Genomic DNA, 18,794 nt, shown 5'->3' on the forward strand with positions numbered 1-18,794 from the left:
CTGCAGACTAATACATGCTTTTTATTCAGTAAAGCTATTAAAAAATAAAAATTTGCCAGATGATGGTGGAACACGCCTTTAATCCCAGAACTCGGAGGCAGAGGCCAGATCTCTGTAGGTTTGAGGCCAGCCTGGTCTAGAGAGTGAGTTTCAGGATAGCCGAGGCTATGCAGAAGAACCCTGTCTCGAAAAAAAATAAAAAGTAAGAATCAAGTTAGGCGAGATGGTGCATGCCAACAGTCCCTGTACCTGGGAGATAGAGGCAAGAAAAGAGGAACCCCCGGCAGTCCGGGGTTCAAACCCAGCCTCAGCTACATAATCAGTTTGAAGCTCCATGATACTGTCTCAAGAAATGAAACAAAACAAAACAATGTTTGAAAATAAGCAAAATATTTGTCCCAGTGGGACTGCAAAGTTTTAAGGGGCGCACAATCAGCCAAATAAAGAAGGCTGATTGGTCCCCTAATAGGTCGGAAACAAAACACTCATCCAAACAGCTTTTCAATGAATGAAGCGGGAGGAAGGGGAGGAGGCTTCCGGGTCGCAGCTGGGCCCGCTCCGCGCGTCATCAAAAGATGAAGGCGGTGATTGGTCAGCTAGCGGCAGCTGTGCAGCGGGGTCGGGAGCCAGGCGGTGAGCGACCAGGAGACCCGAGCTAGGGGCGGGGCCACGCGGAGCCTCGGGGCGGGGCCGTGAGGGGCGGGCTTGGGGAGAGGGCTATGCGCATGCGCCCTGGTGTTGCCGCTGTCGCCGCGGTGAGGGAAGTGGACGCGATGGCCGGGTCCGCGTGGGTGTCCAAGGTGAGCGCTACAGGGCAGCAAGCTCGAGGGCGAGCAGGGAGAGTAGGCTGTGATCCCGCCTGATGGATGGCGGAGGCGAGCGCGCGGAGGAGGCTCATGGCCCGCGGGCAGTGTTTCGGGGAATGTGGCCGGCACGCCGTGCGTGGCTAGCCCTGAGCCGGGACAGCCGCGCCGGGCGGGGACGGCGTCAAGGTCAAGGCGGCCAGGACTGCTCCGGGTGTCCCCACCAGTCTCCTCCAGGATAGGAGCACAGGCCTCCCCCGGAGCCCTTGAGGGTCACAGACAGGCCGCCTAGGCCCCGCGGCCCTGTCACCTGCGGGTCTCCGGGCAGCAAGCCCAGGTCGCCCCTCCCTGATCCCTCAGCCTTTGACCGGGTAAACGCTGGGCGCAAGAGGGTTTTCGAGGTGAGGGAATCCCGGGCCGTCAGGTCAGCCAGATTTTTCTCCCTCTTGGAACTCTTCCTAGTCTGATGCCTGGTGCCCTGGTAGATATTCCTCCTTCAGAGGACGCAGGGCATCGTGCTCCTTGGAATTATACTCTGAACTTTCAGGGAGATCGCATCATCGTCCTTTCACCTTCAGTTGTTGGGAACCCAGCGATCTGGGACTCTCTAGTTCTCCCTGATAGTTCAGGTACTAGAGCTGGAAGGCGCTTCAGGTTACATATGCAGTCTTTTCGTTTCCTGGTGGAGCTGACCTGTCCTCGAAGACAAATTTGCTCAAGGTCATACAGGAGGTCATTGTCATCTTTGAGAGAAATCCGAGTATTTTGATTTTCTGTCTCTCCGGTGGCCAAGGTCACTTAGCTAATTATGGATATAGTACTGACCAGGCCGTAGGTCATCTGATGCCATCGTGGCATCAGGTGCCATTGCTTATAGCAGACTTCTACTCCCTAGAAGTCTGCTATAAGCAATGCAAATTTTTTAATGAAATTTATATTGCCCTCCTTCTTTAAAGAGAGGTTTGGAGATGCACTATTGTTTATTAATAATTCAATTTAGGGGGTTTTAGTTTTAAATCCTGACAAAGCCATTGGCCAGTTGTGTATCCTGTGCAAACTATTTAACATCTGCGAGCCCACCTGTAAGATACATGTGTTTGTTCACAGGTATTTCTGCATAAAAGCACCTATTCTATGTAGAAGGACACGAAAGCCTGAAGCTTTCCTAGCTATCGATGTATCTGTCTTGGCAGTGATCAAGCAGACAGTGATTCTGGGACATTAGTCACTAGGCTTTTTTGTTCAGTGACTAGAATCTACGTTGTCACTATGTTCAGACCCACTTTTGTTTGAGATGCTGTTAGGTCACATTTGGTTTTAAAGGTGTAGCAACAAGTCCTTTAATGTCTGGGCTTACACACTCTACCTGATTCATGTTGCTAGGTGTAGTTAGCCTTGGGGGACTAAATAAGGCTAAGTAGTAAAGAGCGTGCTGGGAAATTGCTTTTTCCTTTAGCCCTGTAAGAAAAATCCACAAGAGTTCAGAACTTACTGGCCATAGGGTCAGAAGATGCTCCCCTGGGACTTGATTGCCTGTGTGACCTTTGGCAGAGTGGCCCAGGCTTTGGTTCAGTCTCTCTCAAGGGATTAGGGCTTAAGAAGGGGCTCCCGAGGTTAACTGCTGAAGTACCAAATGGTATTTGGATTTTTATAGTACTGGGCTTCCTTTCAGGCAGGGCTTTGTTTTGTTTGAAGACAGTATCTCCACTAGTCTAGCTGAGGCTGTAGGTAAGGCTGACCTGATCTTCCTATTTCCACCACCTTCCAAGTTCTGGAATTAGAGTTATGAGCCACCACACCCAGTGTCCGTTAAAGTTTTATTTGTTTCTTTAAAAAAAAAAAAAAAAAAGGTCATTTGCAGATCATAGGTGCTTTCCCACTGAGAAAGTGAAGGTTTTAGAGGTTTTCCAGGCTCCAAAGACTGATGAGCCTGGCTTACTTCCTACACAGTATCTCTTGGTTTGGGTTGGAATATGAAGGTAAAAAGGAAGTGAGGAGCCACAGGGTTAAGGTGATCCAGGGCCTGAAATCAAGGTCGGGAAGCTAAGGCTAGGTCCTCTTGCCTGAAAACGCATCTCCTTGGGTTTTATAGGAGTAAAATGATTCACAAGTATATTATAAAGTGAAAGACAGTGTGTCATGTGAACTTCTCTCTGGATGGACTTTGTCAGTGCATTATTTCAGTCCAAGAACATAGAGGAGAGATGAAAATGTGGGAAATCCCAGCTGTTAGAAGACAGCCATTGCAGCCACGGAAGCTGGGATGGGAACCCTCAGCTACACGCAGGATTGAGGATGGCCTGGGTTGTACCAGGCACTGTAGACACAGTAGCAGACAAATCATAAATGGCTTGCATGTCTTGGGATGCTTAATTACTGTTGTAGTGCTGGGCCTTAAGCCCGGTGACAGGGGTACTCTACCACTGAGCTACCTCCTCAGCACCTTTCTTTCCCTCCGTTTTTAATTGTAAGATCTAATCTCAATAAATTACCCAGGTTGACCTTAAACTCACTCTGAAGACCAGTACAGCAGGCGTGAGATTTTTTTTTTTTTTTTTTTAAAGATGGTTTCGCTGTGTAGCCTTGGCTGGCCTAGAACTCAGAGAATTCCCTGCTATACTACCACACCAGGCTCTCCTCTGTTCAGATTGTACACTGGCTTCCCTGGAACTTGAGAAACCATGCATTGGTTTATAAGCTCATTTGCACTCCCCGTTTTGTTACCCCAAAACAAAAAGCATAGACTCTGTTCACAGATCTTCCATACATAAACTCAATTTCAAAAATATCAAAAGATTTCACAATCTTTATTGCTGAGATTGGGGAATTGGCTCAGTCTGTAAAGTGCTTGTCCTGCAAGTGTGATGCCCTGAATTCACACTTCCTGCACCTACAAAAAAGTGGGTGGTGGCACATGCCTGCAATTCCAGCATCAATGAGGCTGAGGCAGGAGGCTCCTTGGAGTTCCCTGGCCACATCTTCTTAAATTGGTGAGCTCCCCTGTCTCCAAAACTAAGAGATGAGGAGGACACCGGGTGTGGACTTCTGACTTTCACATGCATACACATACTAATTACCACACGTGCCCACACAAACAGCCAAAGACAGAAAACACACAGAATATCAGTCCAGGGTTTCAAGTCTGAGCAGGTCAGCCAGTTGAGCTAATAATATTTGAGACGGTATTCCTGGAACCTCTCCAAGTTAAAAACAAAACCAAAAAACCCTCCAGTTTTTCCAACTCCCCCAAGCAAAACTATCAGAAATGACTCAAGTATTGAGCTGTGAGTTCTGTGTGTAACATTTCTCTGTTGATATTAATGTAGGTCTCTCGGCTGCTGGGTGCATTCCACAACACAAAACAGGTGACAAGAGGTTTTGCTGGTGGTGTGAGTATAATTACATCTTTTATTTTTTTCCTTTTAGAAGTTTCTCAAGAAAGATGCTCAAATACGTTTATTACTTAGCATTCCATCTCTATTTACTTAAAACTAAAGGGAATTGGCCACACGTCTAATGTATACTAAAATTATTGGCAGACAAATACACAAATCTCTTATCATTTTCCTATTTAAAAGGAGTCTGTTACATCTGGCTATGTAAGCTTGTCCCATTAATATCTTCAAGGAGCCATGATTAAAAATAGAAGTTACCCGGAGCCTGTTACCTTATTTTATAATCTCATTAGTGTCTTAAGACACCTAGGGGTTTTATTTTTTCAAAAACAAGTACAAATTGAAAGAAATTGTTGAGAAGCTTCAAACCCTGCTCTGCATTTTTGTTTTCTGAGCTTCCCTAAGAACCGTAGATTGGTCACCAGCTATGAACACCTTGTGCTTCTGTGGGCCCTGCAGGCTTACACTTTCCTTGTGCAGCCTGCAGACCCCACTTTAGCAGATCACCTCGTGCTTAATAAATCTGCTGTTTTGGGAACTCCTGGCTATAGAGTCCTGTGCTTGGAAAGCTGATGCCACATTTTTGGAGCATTCCAAGACTGTGTGTCAGTGACTTCCTATTTATTTTTGTATCCCCTTTTATAGAATCTGATTTGGATTTTATAATTCCTTCATTCCTATACTCCCACATGATGTTTTATGCCATGAGGAATTGAAGAGACCATAGTATATTTCCCCCTCTGTTTGCTGTCTATTCTGGAGAAGAATAGCTTCCCAGATGAGATCACCTGTGGGAGAACAGGAAGAGGAACCCTGCTTATGCCAGAATGCAGATACGAACTCAGAGCAGTTGAATGTATGAGCAAGACCCATGCAAGCCCAAACCAGACTAAATCCCAGCATGGAAGGGGGTATTGGGCCCATGGGAATGATTGGCTAGTATTAGCTATTGGGAGAGGGAGAGTCTGGTTTCTCTAATTAGAGTGTAGGCCCTGGTCAAATGACCATGGGCCATTGGAAATCCACATGTTCAAGAATATTTGAGCATTACAAATTGGTCTTGAAAAGAGAAAAAGGACACAAAGTTAGGTGGGCGGGGAAGGAGGAGGTGAGTCTGGGGAGAGTTGGAGGGAGGTGACTGTGATCAAGACACGCTGTATGGAATTCTCAAAGAACTAATAACATTTTTTAAAAAAATACAGAATAAGGCTTGCACTTGAAGCTCAAGAGTAGCCATGCCAACATTTCAAACCCATTCTGAAGCTGGACCTGATGGTACAGCTGTGATCTCAGCTGCTCAGGAGGCTGAGGCAGGAGGTACAACAGAAGTACAGGGCCCCTGAGCTCCTTAGCCTGGTCAGTGAGGCCATTTCGAAAGAAATAATGAAGATCTATATTTTCAAAAGGGCTGATTCAGCCATATATAAAACTCGAGAAATAATTAGTCATCCTGTCCCGGTGTCATTATAAGGCAGAGGACCAGGGAAAGTTGAATTAGTGATTAAAACAAATAAGTTTATGATTTAAAAAAATATTTTATTAATTCTTTGAGAATGTCATACATGTACTCAGTATATTTTAATTATATTTATCTTACTCTTCCCCTTCAATTAATGAAGTTTTTAAAATATACTTGAAGCAACTAGAACTATATGCCAAGTAAAATGTAGTTCCCTCAAAGAGGGGTCTGAGTGAGTCTTCAAATCCTCTCATCTTTTCTTCTGACATATTTTATTTCCTCAGTGTTTGAAATGCTAGCTTACCGTTGTTCAGAGCAGTTGGAACAAGTAATTGATGTTACACCACAGACACATTGACTGTTCGCTGGCCCTTGCAGGTCTGACCACATCACTGGTTGCTGTTGACCCCATACTCACTTAGCTCTCAAGATGGAGCCAGTTTTATAGAGGAACTGGGGGGACGTGGAAGCCCTCAAAAATGAAATCTGATTTTTCTTAGAGGGTCAAAACAGATCTCCAAAATTCTGGAAACATGTTGGAGTTTTATGCACCTGGCTGTTTGCTAAGAACCCCCCCAGGCTTCCACAGACCAGGAAGCTGGGGCTTTGGTGCAGAGCTGCAGTGCTGAGCTGTTTGTTGTCTTGGGATTTACAGATGTGAATCAGCAGGTCGTTGAAGTTTGTCTGAAAAGAAATGCAAGTCAGGAAGTATACTTGGTAGTTTACTTTTGTTTTATTGAAGGGCATCGTTTGCATTACTATTTAAATTTCCAAACTCAGTTGAGAGCAGAGATGTGGAGTATCATGGAGTTGGATTCTGCCTCTGTCAAGATCAAAGTGGGAGATTTGCTGTCTTTCAAGCATTTGGGTCTTTCAGACATACACTGGGGAAGTGAGTTTCTCTGTGAGAGATACTCTCTTTATATATAAAAAAAATTAAAACCAATTCTTACTGTTTTCCTCAATGATTTCTCATATTCAGGTTCAGACAGTAACTTTAATTCCTGGAGATGGAATTGGCCCAGAAATTTCAGCCTCAGTCATGAAGATTTTTGATGCTGCCAAAGTAAGTGTTGTTAAAATTCTTTTAAGGGTATTCCATAGACACTTTATAATCTGTAGGTGCTGTTATTAATCTCCACAGATTTTCTGCTTTAAAAAAAAAAAAATCAAGGGCTGGTAAGTTGGCTCACTGAGTATAGGCCCTTGCCCAGCCTAATGATCTGAGTTTGATTGCCAGCTCCCACATGGTGCAGAGAAAACCTATTCCCCACTGTCTTCTGACCTCCACAAACACTGTGGCGCCTGCGACCGCACACGATCTGTATGCACAGAAATGAATAAATGCAATGAAATTATTAAAAAGCTGAGTGTGGTTGTCTAGACCTTAATCACACCACTTGGAAAACAGAGACAGGCAAATCTCTGTGAGTTCAAGGCCAGCTTTGGCTACATAGTAAGTTTCAGACCAGCTTGGTGATACCGCCTCCAAAAACCAGGATTGTTGTTTTGTCTACTTACTTTTTTTTTTTAACTTATTTTGTTGTGTGTGTATGTGTGTTTTGCCTGATGTATGTATGTATGTACACTACATGCATGGCTGGTGCCTTTGAAGGCCAGAAGGTGTCAAATCCCCTATAACTGAAGTTACAGATGGTTGTGAGCTTACACATGGTGCAGAAAACTAAACCGTGGATCCTCTATAAGAGCAACAAATGATCTAAATCCCCTAACCATTTCCCTGGTCCCTATTTATTTTTAAGACACAGTCTAACTCCGAAACCTGGGCTAGTCTCAGTCTAGAACTTAATGTTGCGGGAAATATTTTTTAAAAAAGAATCCGAAACTCTGCCCTGGGACCTAGTGGGCCATGCACTGGCAGGCAATGGGCCACCTGCCTTTATCTTGTGGAGACTCTAACTCAGTGCTCCAAAATCTCTCTACCCATCTTGCTTAGTTCCTACTGGCAGATTGTTACCACGCCACCCCATGCTTTAAAACCCCCATGGCCTTTTTGGTACACCTCAGGCAAACCCGTGTTTTCTCTCTTGAACCCAGACAAGCCACCGTGTGAAGGGAAACAACACAAACTTAGTTTAAAAACAACGGTAACTCAATCGCTGGGTGCAACAACTAAAATCCTAATCTTATAAGCCTTATTAAATATAAATCCTCCGGTGACAAATCCCAATGGATCTGCCATTGAAATTGCAATACACTCGTACTTACATCTTGTCCTCATGCTATCCCTGTCCAAAAGGCCTAACTCTCTCCTGCTTCCTCTCTTCCTCTGTCCAACCTGGAAGTCCCTCCTACTCACCCAGTGATTGGTTCCTTTGTTCATTAGGGGATTGGTTCACAAGAAGTCATCTGAGTACGTGTGACTCACTCCTTGTCTGAAGCCCCTCCCAGGAGAGCAGAATTAGCATCAAAATACAAACAGCACCAGGCCCAGCCACAACAACTTACTGTGCAGCTCAGGCTGGCCTTGAGTTTGTAGTGTTCTTGTGTCAGCAGTCTGAGAGCTGGATGACTGGCCCACTGCTGTCTGTCACTGCCAGTGTGGGTAGTTGGTGTGTGTTATTTATTACATAATCAAAATAGCACTGCAGTACTTGTGGTGCTTTTTAAACTCCGCATGGGATTAAGGTGTTTAAATCTTCCTACTCACTTACCTGCCTTATTGTGACTTCCTGAAAAAAATGCTTCAGCATTTATATAGGTGATTTTGAAAGAAAGAATTGCGAACAAGGTCCACATCATCTTCTCTGTCCTCCGTCCAGTTCTGCGCAGTTCTGCTGGCTATCAAATGTCAGTTCTCATCCGAATGGTGGAGTGAGAAAGGAAGGAACACTAGTCACCAGTACCTTCATAGGCGTTTCTTGTTCCTTAGACAGCTTTACTCAGATACAGTACATGCTATTCAAATCACTCCTTAAAACTGTACAGTCGAGGGCTGGGGAGAAGGCTCAGTGGATAAAGTGCTTGCTGTGCAGGTGTGAGGACCTGAGTTCAGATCCCAGCATCCTGCGGGATTGTGTCTGTAATCCCAGTGCTCCTGTTGCCAGATAGGAGGCAGAGGTAGAGAACCTCTGGGAGGCTGCAGGCCGGTTAGCCTAGCATATACAGCAGCAAACAGCAAGAGACCCTGTCTTTAACAAGGCAGAAGGTGAGAACCAACAGCAAAGTTGAAAGGTATCTGAAAATGAGCGTACATGTAGTCCAGTGATTTTTAGTATATTCAGAGTTGTGCAGCCATCCATATAGTCTTAATTCAGAGCAATTTTATCACCAAAAAAGATAGCCCATAACCCATAGCGGTCACTCCAAGTTCTTCTCCCCCTGCTCACCCACCCCCAGCCCCCCAACTCCTAGCCCAGGCAATCGTTTGCCTTCCCTTTATAGATTTGCTAACTTGTTCATAGCAGTGGTCTTTTCTGGTGGACTTTTTGCTCTTAGCACTTTCTTTTCAAGGCTCATCCCTGTATTCCTTTGAACCTTTTATCTCCACTTCTTATGCTAATCTAATTATAGCCACCATAAGAGTCCTGGTGGAGAAAATAAATGAGCAGGTGGCAGCTGGGTGTGATGACTAGCCAGGGTAATGCAGAGTCCCTTTGGGCACTAGTGAGTATCACTTACAGCATGCCAGGAACTTTTGGGACCTTAAGGGACATATCTTTACTATGTGTGGACACTAGTCGTTCTGTAGTCTCAGCATCAGTAGTTCAGTCTGTCCAGCTCACTGTGCTGCTGTGTGGCTTCTAGGCACCTATTCAGTGGGAGGAGCGCAATGTCACAGCGATTCAAGGACCAGGAGGAAAGTGGATGATCCCTCCAGAAGCCAAGGAGTCCATGGATAAGAACAAGATGGGCTTGAAAGGTACAGTGGGGAGGCTCTGGCTGAGTCTAGGCGTCATAGTTTGAATGCATGCAGCCAAATACAGCCTGGTGGTCTGTCAAAAGTGAGGACCTCCTTTTAGGAAGTATCCATTGTGTTAAGGTACTTAATTTATTTACTAAGTGTTTATGTTTTTGAAACTGAGTCTCACAGTATAGTCCAGCTGACCTAGAACTTTGTTTTAACTTGAGATTCTGAGTGCTGGAATTAGAGGCATTCTTCTCTAGATTCATTCTTTCTTTCTTTCTTTCCCTACTTATTTATTTGCTTATTGTAGAGCTATATTCTTGGCCTGAGAATGTTGTTTCTTATTTGGGAAATGTGTTTGAAAACTCTAGTAAAAACATTGAAGTATCTCTGACTAATCCCAACTTTACCATGTCTGTTATCTCCAGCTCCATTTACCTCTCATTCAATTTTTAATGTTTTTGTTATTTTAATACATGCTTAAGGCTATGATTTGACATAGGCCTTAAAACCATGTTCAGATCCAAGTTTGAATCTCATCTTTAGAAAGCCACTGGCTGGTAAACTAAGGCCAAGTTCCTACACTAGGATGAAGAGGGATGAAGCTGAAGGCAGAACACAGACTACAGGAGGCGCATAGGTTAGTAGGTTCCCTGTGAGACCGTATACCCTGTTGTCACCTGATTCTTCTTTCCTACAGGCCCACTAAAGACCCCAATAGCCGCTGGCCATCCATCCATGAATCTGTTGCTTCGTAAGACATTTGACCTTTATGCCAATGTCCGGCCATGTGTCTCAATTGAAGGTTATAAAACCCCTTACACGGATGTAAATATCGTCACCATCCGAGAGAACACGGAAGGAGAATACAGTGGAATTGAGCATGTGGTATGTTCATCTCAGAGAATTTTATTTTGGCTTGTTTGTTTCTTTCTTTGCTGGGGAGAGATTTTGTAGTTGATGATGTTTTGGGAGGTGCTTTTTTGTTTTTCGTGTTTTGAGACAGGGTCTCTAAGCCCTGGCTGTTCTGGAACTCACTATGTAGAACAGGCTGGCCCCAAATTCATAGGATCTGCCTGCTTTGCTTCCCTGGTGCTGGGATTAAAGACACGTGCCTCCTTCCTCACCTGGTCAGAGATGGTTTTTATTCCCTATGAGATCTCTTTCTGTACATTTTAGGCACTTGTTCAAATTCTCAGTTGAAAATATCTCTCAACGACAGACCAGTGTCCCGTCCCCTCTGTGAGGAGTTGGTGGGTGTTTTTTGGGGGCTGTGGGTCTCTGGCTGACCACTCAGATAAATGGGAGGAAGAACCTGGCCTATCCTTGGGGTATAGGCCTGGTATAAACCTGGGAATTTGCCCTCTACAGTTGAACTCCCACTCCACAGATGTGCCCTTGACTGGTGACTCCACAGGTGTGTCTCTGTCGGTCCCTGTATAGCAAGGCTTGTTATCACTGACTGTGCAGGCTGCCACACTAATGTGCTCTATACTCTGAGGCTGGTTGGTACCAAAGTGTTGCTGTGCCCCTTCCAGTGAGCCCAGCTTCCTCTCTTGCAGATCGTTGATGGGGTTGTGCAGAGCATCAAGCTCATCACCGAAGAAGCAAGCAAGCGCATTGCAGAGTTTGCCTTCGAGTACGCTCGGAACAACCACCGGAGCAACGTCACAGCTGTGCACAAAGCTAACATCATGTGAGTCCCAGGTGGCCGGGGCTGACCTGCTTCGCTGTGGGGAGAGAGCTCCCAGGACTTAGTCGCTAGTTGGCTCTCTGAGTCCCAGAATTTGGAAAAGAACCACGTACCAGCCAGAATGGCATTTTCTCCTTTGAGACCTCACTGGGGAGATGATAGGGACAAATGAAGGGGCCAGGAGTTCAAGTCCTGGGAGTTAAGGGGGCTGAGCTGGCAGAAGGAAGCTGGAGAAACATGGTTGGGCTGGCAGAGGCCACACAGTTCATATTTCCCAAGTGGGAGAGCAAGGGTGTTTTCTCAAGTGCCATCCATGTACTCCAGGGCTTAAAATAGAGCAGATATGGTCAGAAGTGTCTCTGACATTTCAGGTCCTCAAGCCCAGTCTATTAAAGGCTCCTCTGACTAGACAAAGACAGAGCTTCCCTAACCTAAGAAAGGACTGAACCTGCACAGTAGTAAACAATTTTCATATGAACCCGGGCACGGTCCCTATGTGCCTACACTCCCAGCACTTGGTGTTTAAGGCCAGCCTTAGCTACATAGCAAGTTCAAGGCCATCCTGGGTTGTTTGAGACTCTGTCTCAAAAGAAAAAAAATTAAGTATTTCTTAGTTCTTGATGGATAATGCTTCAAAAATCTGGTCTTCTCTGTGGTGAGCAAACTGTCTCATGCCTTTATGCTACTGTTTTCAGACAGGGTTTCTCTGCATAGCCCTAGTTCTGAAATTCTGTAGACCTGGCTGGCCTTGAACTCAGATCTGCCTTCCTCTGCCTCCTGAGTGCTGGGGTCAAAGGCATGTGCCAACCACACCCAGCATATCTTTACACTTTTGTACATCTATAATTACCTGAAAACTTTTCAACTCCCAATGTATTAGCTGTCCAAGAAGTAATTATACTATAATTGAAACCAGGTGTTTGGATTCTGGAACTTAATGGTTCATTTTGATTTGTTTTTGAGATGGGGTCTCACTCTGTAGCCCTGTCTGGCTTAGAACCCGTGAACATCACCTGCTTCTGCCTCCTAGTGCTGGGATGAAAGGCGTATGCTACTGTGCTCCCATGCTGCCACACCAGGCTTTTCTTTCTTTAAACAAACAACTGTGTGTGTTTGCGGGGGGGAGGTACAAGTATGTGTGCTTGTGTATGGTGGACAGCTATAGGTGTCATCGTTAGAAACAGTGTCTATCTTTTGTGAGGCAGGGTTTCTCAGTGGCCTGGAGTTCACTGCTTGGCTCCATGGCTGTCATCGCTCTTGTCTGCATGCCACATCCTTTCCCTGGGTGCTAGGGATCTGAACCCTGGCCTTGAAGCATTTCAGTGAGCCCCTTGGAACTTAACTTTCTTAAACTTAATTTTCTTTGATATGATTCTGTGCTTTCTTTTTAACAATCCATCTATTTGTATTAAATACAGGAGGATGTCAGATGGGCTCTTTCTGCAAAAATGCAGGGAAGTTGCGGAGAACTGTAAAGACATTAAATTTAATGAGATGTACCTTGATACTGTATGTTTAAATGTAAGTATGCGTCAGTGCTTCCTGGCTGTTTCTCACGGTGTGTCCGTAGAGCCGCGGTATGCAGACTTTGATTGCTAAATGCACGCCTATTACTCCTTGTAGATGGTACAAGACCCATCCCAGTTCGATGTTCTCGTCATGCCAAATTTATATGGAGACATCCTTAGGTAAGTCTCACTGTGCCCTTTTTAGTTTTGGCCTATAGTTTATACATAAACATCGCGGCTCAGTGTTTTCAGTAGCATAGCATAGGCTATTGTACCCGCTGTAAAAGATGAGTTACATCATCCAGTGTCACTGCAGGGCACTCTTACCTGCACAGCTAGCTGGATTGGTGCTCATTCCATAATGTCCTCTCTCTTCCTCCCACCCCTGTGTGCTGAGGTGTGTGCTGAGCTATTGTGTGCTCCACATCCCGGCCCAGTCACTGCTGATGTAATCTCAGACTGATGAAAACCTTACAGTAATGGCCCAGGGAACCCGTGTGCCCAGCCTCAGTCCTCAGATGGGGCGTTTGCCACCTTTTCCTCTACCAGTTCTTCCCTTTTTGGATCCTTCCCTCCTACCCCCATGGGATGCTGGGAAGTGCTGACTTTCTGAGCCCACCCTTCCTTCTGCCTTTTTTTGTGGTGTTCTGTTGAGAAGTGAAAGCTTTTCCTCCTCGGAGTCTATACGTAGGCTTTTACTGTGGAGCTTTACGCATTATCTGAGGGAAGTAGCTGGTTTGTTTTGTTAATTTTATTTGTTTTCATTTTTGAGGCAGAGTCTTAACTGTGTAGTCAGTTTTCTATACCAGTGTGTGTACCCCTGGTTTTCTGCTTTATCTGTTGGTGAGCTCTTCACTGGCTCAGGTTGTCTTGACTGGGCTTGGTGCCTCTGTCTATGGCTTCTTTATCCCTAGGACTTGGCCTGTCTTTTGAGCCCTGCCTAACACCCTGGCACAGTAGCTGTTCCAGGTCACCTCCACTTCTGACCCTGAAGCCTGGGACGAGCCATGTCTCCAAGGAACTCTGCTTTTCCCTGGGGTTGGAGTGAGGGGAGGGTATAATATTTAAATACTAAAATCTAAGTGCTAGGTGAATTGCTTTCTTTTTCAAAATGTCCTTTTCTGCCCTCAGTGATCTGTGTGCAGGACTGATTGGAGGTCTTGGCGTGACTCCAAGTGGCAATATTGGAGCCAACGGTGTTGCCATCTTTGAATCGGTAAGGACCCTGACACCCACACAGAATGTCCCCTTTTATACATAGCCCATGCTGGCATCAAGCTCACGATCCTTCGTCCTCTGCCTCTGGCCTGGGGATTGATTAGAGGTGTGTGCTTTTTCAGTTTTTCAGGTGTCTCCTCTCAGGCCACCCCTTCCTGTCAGTTCCCTGTCTGTAGGAAGGAGCTCTCTTCATGGAGCGCTCTGCCCATATCTGCACCTTTGCAGCTGAGAGCAGCACTCAGCCTTATCGTTGGGTTTAACTCTGCAGCTTTGCACATTGCCTGGGAAATTAGACTTTATTTTTTATTGTATTTGTTTTAATTTTTGTGACCTGGTCTCAAAATCCTAAGCCTGACATAGAAATTTGCTATGTGGACTAGACTGGCCTCAAATTCAGAGATCTACCTACCTCTGCTTCTCTCAGTGGTCGCATCAAAGCCATGCATCACCATGTCCAGCATATATACACACACACACATATATATATATATATATATATATATATATATATCTCAAACTGGACATCCTCTGACCTCATGTCTGGCCAGATATTTTTTTATGTGCTTTCCTTCACTTTAAAGTGTTTAATCAAAGTTTACTGAAAACTATCATTAACCCACAATTTTTTATGTGTATGATGAGCTTGTATGGGGTCTGTGTGTGTGTGTGTGTGTGCCGCGCGTGCGCATGTGTGTGTGTAAGAGTAAGAGACAGATACACACACACACACTGGGGGCATGTGTGTGTCCTGCTTAGCTTATTTATGTGGGGATCAGAGTGTTGCTTCTTTCTTCCCACCTTGAGATACGATCTCTGTGTTTTCTGCTGCAAACCCCAGGCCTGCTGGCCCACGTGCTCCCCGGGACTCCACCCCTGGCCTCCCTATCCGGGCATTGGATCACAGCTGCCTCTGCTGCACGTCCAGCTCTTACATGGGAGATTCAAACCTGTGCAGCCACTGTGGTGTCCTCACCCGGCCACCGCTCTAATTTGGGCCCATATTTTTGCACTTAAAATTAGCTCTTCATTTCTTCACAGCTTTATGTATTTCTAAGATCTGTGTCAATGATTGCACACAGCAGCTTTCAGTAGATTGTTTTTTATTGGCAGAGAGGATGGAGACCTCAGCTTTTCCAGAAGGCTGCTTTGCCCTTTCATTTTTGTTGGTGTAGGGGATTAAACCCAGAACTCGGTGCATGCTGGGTAAATGCTAAGACCAAGGTTGCCCGTTCCTGCCTCCCTCCTGCTCACCGTGTCTTCTGATGCCATCACAGGTTCATGGAACAGCCCCGGACATTGCAGGCAAGGACATGGCCAACCCCACGGCCCTCCTGCTTAGCGCTGTGATGATGCTTCGCCACATGGGACTTTTTGACCATGCAGCAAAAATCGAGGCTGCATGTTTTGCTACAATTAAGGATGGAAAGGTATCTGTAAATCTACACAACTTCAAGCTGGTTGAAATGTGTTTCTTCTGTGGAAAGAGAACAGAGCCCAGAAAGATCTGATGCTAAACAGGGGTTTTTGTTTTGTTTTGTTTTTAATTTGTTTTTGAGACAAGAGTTTCTTTGTGTAGGCTTAGGTTGTCCTATAACTCGCTCTGTAGACCAGGCTGGTCTCAAACTCACAGGGATCTACCTGCCTCTGCCTCCCAGATCCTGAAATAGAGATTCTTAGTGTGCACTCCTGATTGAACCAGAGGAAGGCTAATGTGCACCTGTGCATTGGGGGGGGGGGGGGGGTGACATAATCCAAATATTTCCTCTGAAAGAATGAAGAGACACTAACAGGCATCAGAACACAGCAGAAAGAGTGTGAGAGCCAGAGGCAGGCACAGGCCCACTCAGCTGGACTGGTGTTAGCTCTACAGTCTGGTCAGTTATTCTTAAAGTAGTGCCTCAAAGCCGGTCCTTTCTGAAAGTTACAGCTTTTGATTACTTCTTATGGCCAAAATACAAGAAATGAAAACATGTTTTTAGCAGCCAGACATCACTTTTGAGGGCATGAGCTCTTGTTATTATCCCAAGCCTGTGTTGGGAAGTAAGTCTAGAGCTGAGCCGGGAGATGCTTGACTTACACGGGGGTCTCCTGGTTCTGCAGGACATAGCTGCAAGAGGGAATTTAACATACTGATGTCTGTTTGTAGTAAAGAGAACACGAGTTGTTAGAAAACAGATTGGTCATCCTAGAGACTTCTCTTAAAGAGGAAAGTTAGGATTAACTGTGTAAATGTTGTCATGCTGCTTGCCTCCAAATACCAAAATAGACCCAATAGGCCTTATGATCTTTTTTCTTAGCTTTAAATTTTCCCCACAGATTTTATGCTTAGATTTGCTTTCATGTAACTATCCATAACCAATCAGTATTTTCTTGGTCAGTAGTCTGAACAGAGGGGAGAGTTTGGACTACCATCCTGCTCTCTTCTTATTCTTGAGAGGCGTTTCTTAGGTCTGTATATCCAGGCAGCAATGAGTCCAAGGAAGGATTTTTGGTGGTTAGATAAAAGCCAGCATTCATTCTTCAAGCGCTTGCAAAGTACGTGGCTCCCCACTGACTCACTCCTGTAGTTACATCTCAGAGTCCCTCAGCCCACTCACAAGTTCCTGTTCTACATCTCAAAGCCCTCACAGAGCATCCCGCCTCTTCACTTCCTGGCCTCCTTCCTCCCAGATACCATTTCCCTGTTTCCCTGCCTCTGCCTGCCACCCTTATTGCACTTCTCACTCCCCCCTTCCCCCATCTCTTACTATTTCCACTGTTCTCTCTTACTTCTCTCAAAGATAGCCCTGGCCATGACCACAACGTTTCCTTTTTCCCTCTGCTCTGAACTCTTCCAGGTGCCTCTGGAAACTTCTCTTTCTTATTTACAATAAGAGCCTTCCCCTTAAGGGAGTGGCCATTTCAGTGGTTTCTTTAACTGCCTTGTTTTAAGACAGGCAAGGTCTTGCTGTCTAGCTCTGGATGGCCTGGAATTCTATGTATAGACCAGGCTGGCTTTGAGTGTGCAAGAATCTTTGTGCCTCAGCCCCTCAGTGCTGGGGTTGTAGCAGTGCACCATCATGCCTGACTTGGGAGTGTTTCTCGGTACACACCTCATGGGATTTCCCCAGGCCTCGCAGGGTAGGTAGATGGTATGTGATCGAACCTCTGTTTGAAATCAGTAGACTGATTAGTATCTTGCTCAGTTCCTATTTCACTGAGTGTTTAAATGTCCTTGCTTTAATTTAGTGTAGTGATGAATGTTTATTTTTCTCTTTCTATTCTCAGAGCTTAACAAAAGATCTGGGAGGCAACGCGAAGTGCTCTGACTTCACAGAAGAAATCTGTCGTAGAGTAAAAGACTTAGATTAGCACTCGCGGTGGTGGATTTGCTGCAGTCAGTCAATCACTCCAAAAGGATACCCTGTAATCCTCCTTGAGGGCGCCCACCATTGGTTTGCTTGCTTCTTGACAGAGTACGTTTTTGAATCTGGCCTTTTCTTAACCAAACCCTTGCAATGGATGCACATGATGGCCCCAGGCCTTCATTCAAAGGGTTTTCCCAAGTGCTGGTTGTATTTATTGTCCGTCTGTAAACCTTATTTTGTAAACTGTAAGTGAACTGTATCATTTATCATTGTTAACCCATTTTACACTTCAGGCAAAATCATTTTTCCTCAACTGTAAATATTCTGATACAGAATTAATAAGAGAAGATATTTAACTTTTTAACAAAAGCCCTGGATTTTTGGTTTATGAAAAACAAACTGGGAATAAAACAGGGTTTTAACAATCGCACAAGATAACATTATTCTAATACTAGTGGGTACAAAAGAAATTTACTGGGAAAGTTCACAGCAAAAAATGGTATATTTCTTAAAAATATGGAAATAAAGATATTTGTCCTATACATGAATTACTATTAATAAAAATGTAAGCTCCAAGAAATCCATAATGAATGATGTAATTTTGTTACTACATCGGTAATCCTTGTCAAAGCCCCTGATGCTCTCTGTGTATTTGATTCTTTTGTTACCTTGAGATTCACTATTTTGGGGGAAGAGCTCTCAGATAAGGGAGATCACTCCTCCTCACTAGACAGATCCTCAGCATTTCGAGCTGTCAGCCATGGGAGCCAGCCACTGCAGATCCCCTCCCACGTGGCCACATTCCAGCCAGTGCTGCAGGTGACCCTGGAAAGGCCTGGCTGCCCCTTGACTTTCCCTAAAGCAACCAGTCACTGCCTTCTGCTCCAGTAGCACCCATTACAGACTTAATTGCAGAGGTGGAACTGACTCAGCCCAAGCTCATACAAATCAGGCCAAGCTGGGGCCTGTGTTACCAGCTGCTGACCATCAGGTTCTGCCCCTCATCTCTTCCCACAGCCTCTGCTCCACAGCATGAAGCTAGCCTTTGGCCCACACCAAAGCCAAGCCGTCTTCCCTTAGCCCTTGCACTAGTTTGCAAACTCGTGGCTTTGCATAATGTACCCTGGTCACAAGGGATTTCTTAACAGATGTCCCTGTCTGGGTCATTTTTTTAAAGCTTTTATTTGGACTTAAAATCTTCTGTGTATTTTACTTTAAAACTGCTGCTTTCCCTGTCTTACTGGATTGTTCTGGTTAGCAGTGGCTTTGGGTTCACAGTAATAAAGAACTTAAGAACTGACTGAGGTGTTTGCATTCTCTGCGTATTTCCTGGTCAGGTACCTTAGGGCATTTTAGCTTAGCTTGTTGAAATAGGTGGTAATAGAGTTGGCTGCTTCCACCAGACCCCATCCTTCACCCCTGTAGGCCGCTGATGATGTACTAAAGGATACTAAAGTTCTGTGAGTTAACTGTGTATGTTCTGTCCCACCTGCCCATTGACAA

The 18,794-nt window shown here is 45.1% G+C and overlaps 1 protein-coding gene across 2 annotated transcripts; it reads left to right on the forward strand.

The window, feature by feature from the left end:
• Nucleotides 1–710: 710 nt before the first annotated feature.
• On the forward strand, nt 711–18,591 carry Idh3a (isocitrate dehydrogenase (NAD(+)) 3 catalytic subunit alpha). Of its 2 annotated transcripts, none has more exons than XM_021171421.2 (11): nt 711–800; nt 4,130–4,192; nt 6,640–6,723; nt 9,426–9,540; nt 10,226–10,413; nt 11,088–11,221; nt 12,637–12,739; nt 12,842–12,906; nt 13,858–13,942; nt 15,219–15,371; nt 17,212–18,591. In XM_021171421.2, the coding sequence occupies exons 1-11, from the start codon at nt 720–722 to the stop codon at nt 17,293–17,295; spliced, it is 1,155 nt and encodes a 384-aa protein (XP_021027080.1). In that variant the 5' UTR covers nt 711–719; the 3' UTR covers nt 17,296–18,591. The 2 variants fall into 2 exon arrangements, with proteins under 2 accessions (XP_021027080.1, XP_085700773.1); XM_085844647.1 differs by having other exon boundaries at nt 721–800; nt 4,130–4,168.
• The last annotated feature ends 203 nt before the right edge of the window (nt 18,592–18,794 follow it).

This window comes from Mus caroli, unplaced genomic scaffold (genome assembly GCF_978045245.1).
Source record: "Mus caroli unplaced genomic scaffold, Mus_caroli_1 scaffold_11, whole genome shotgun sequence".
NCBI classification, from domain to species: domain Eukaryota; kingdom Metazoa; phylum Chordata; class Mammalia; order Rodentia; family Muridae; genus Mus; species Mus caroli.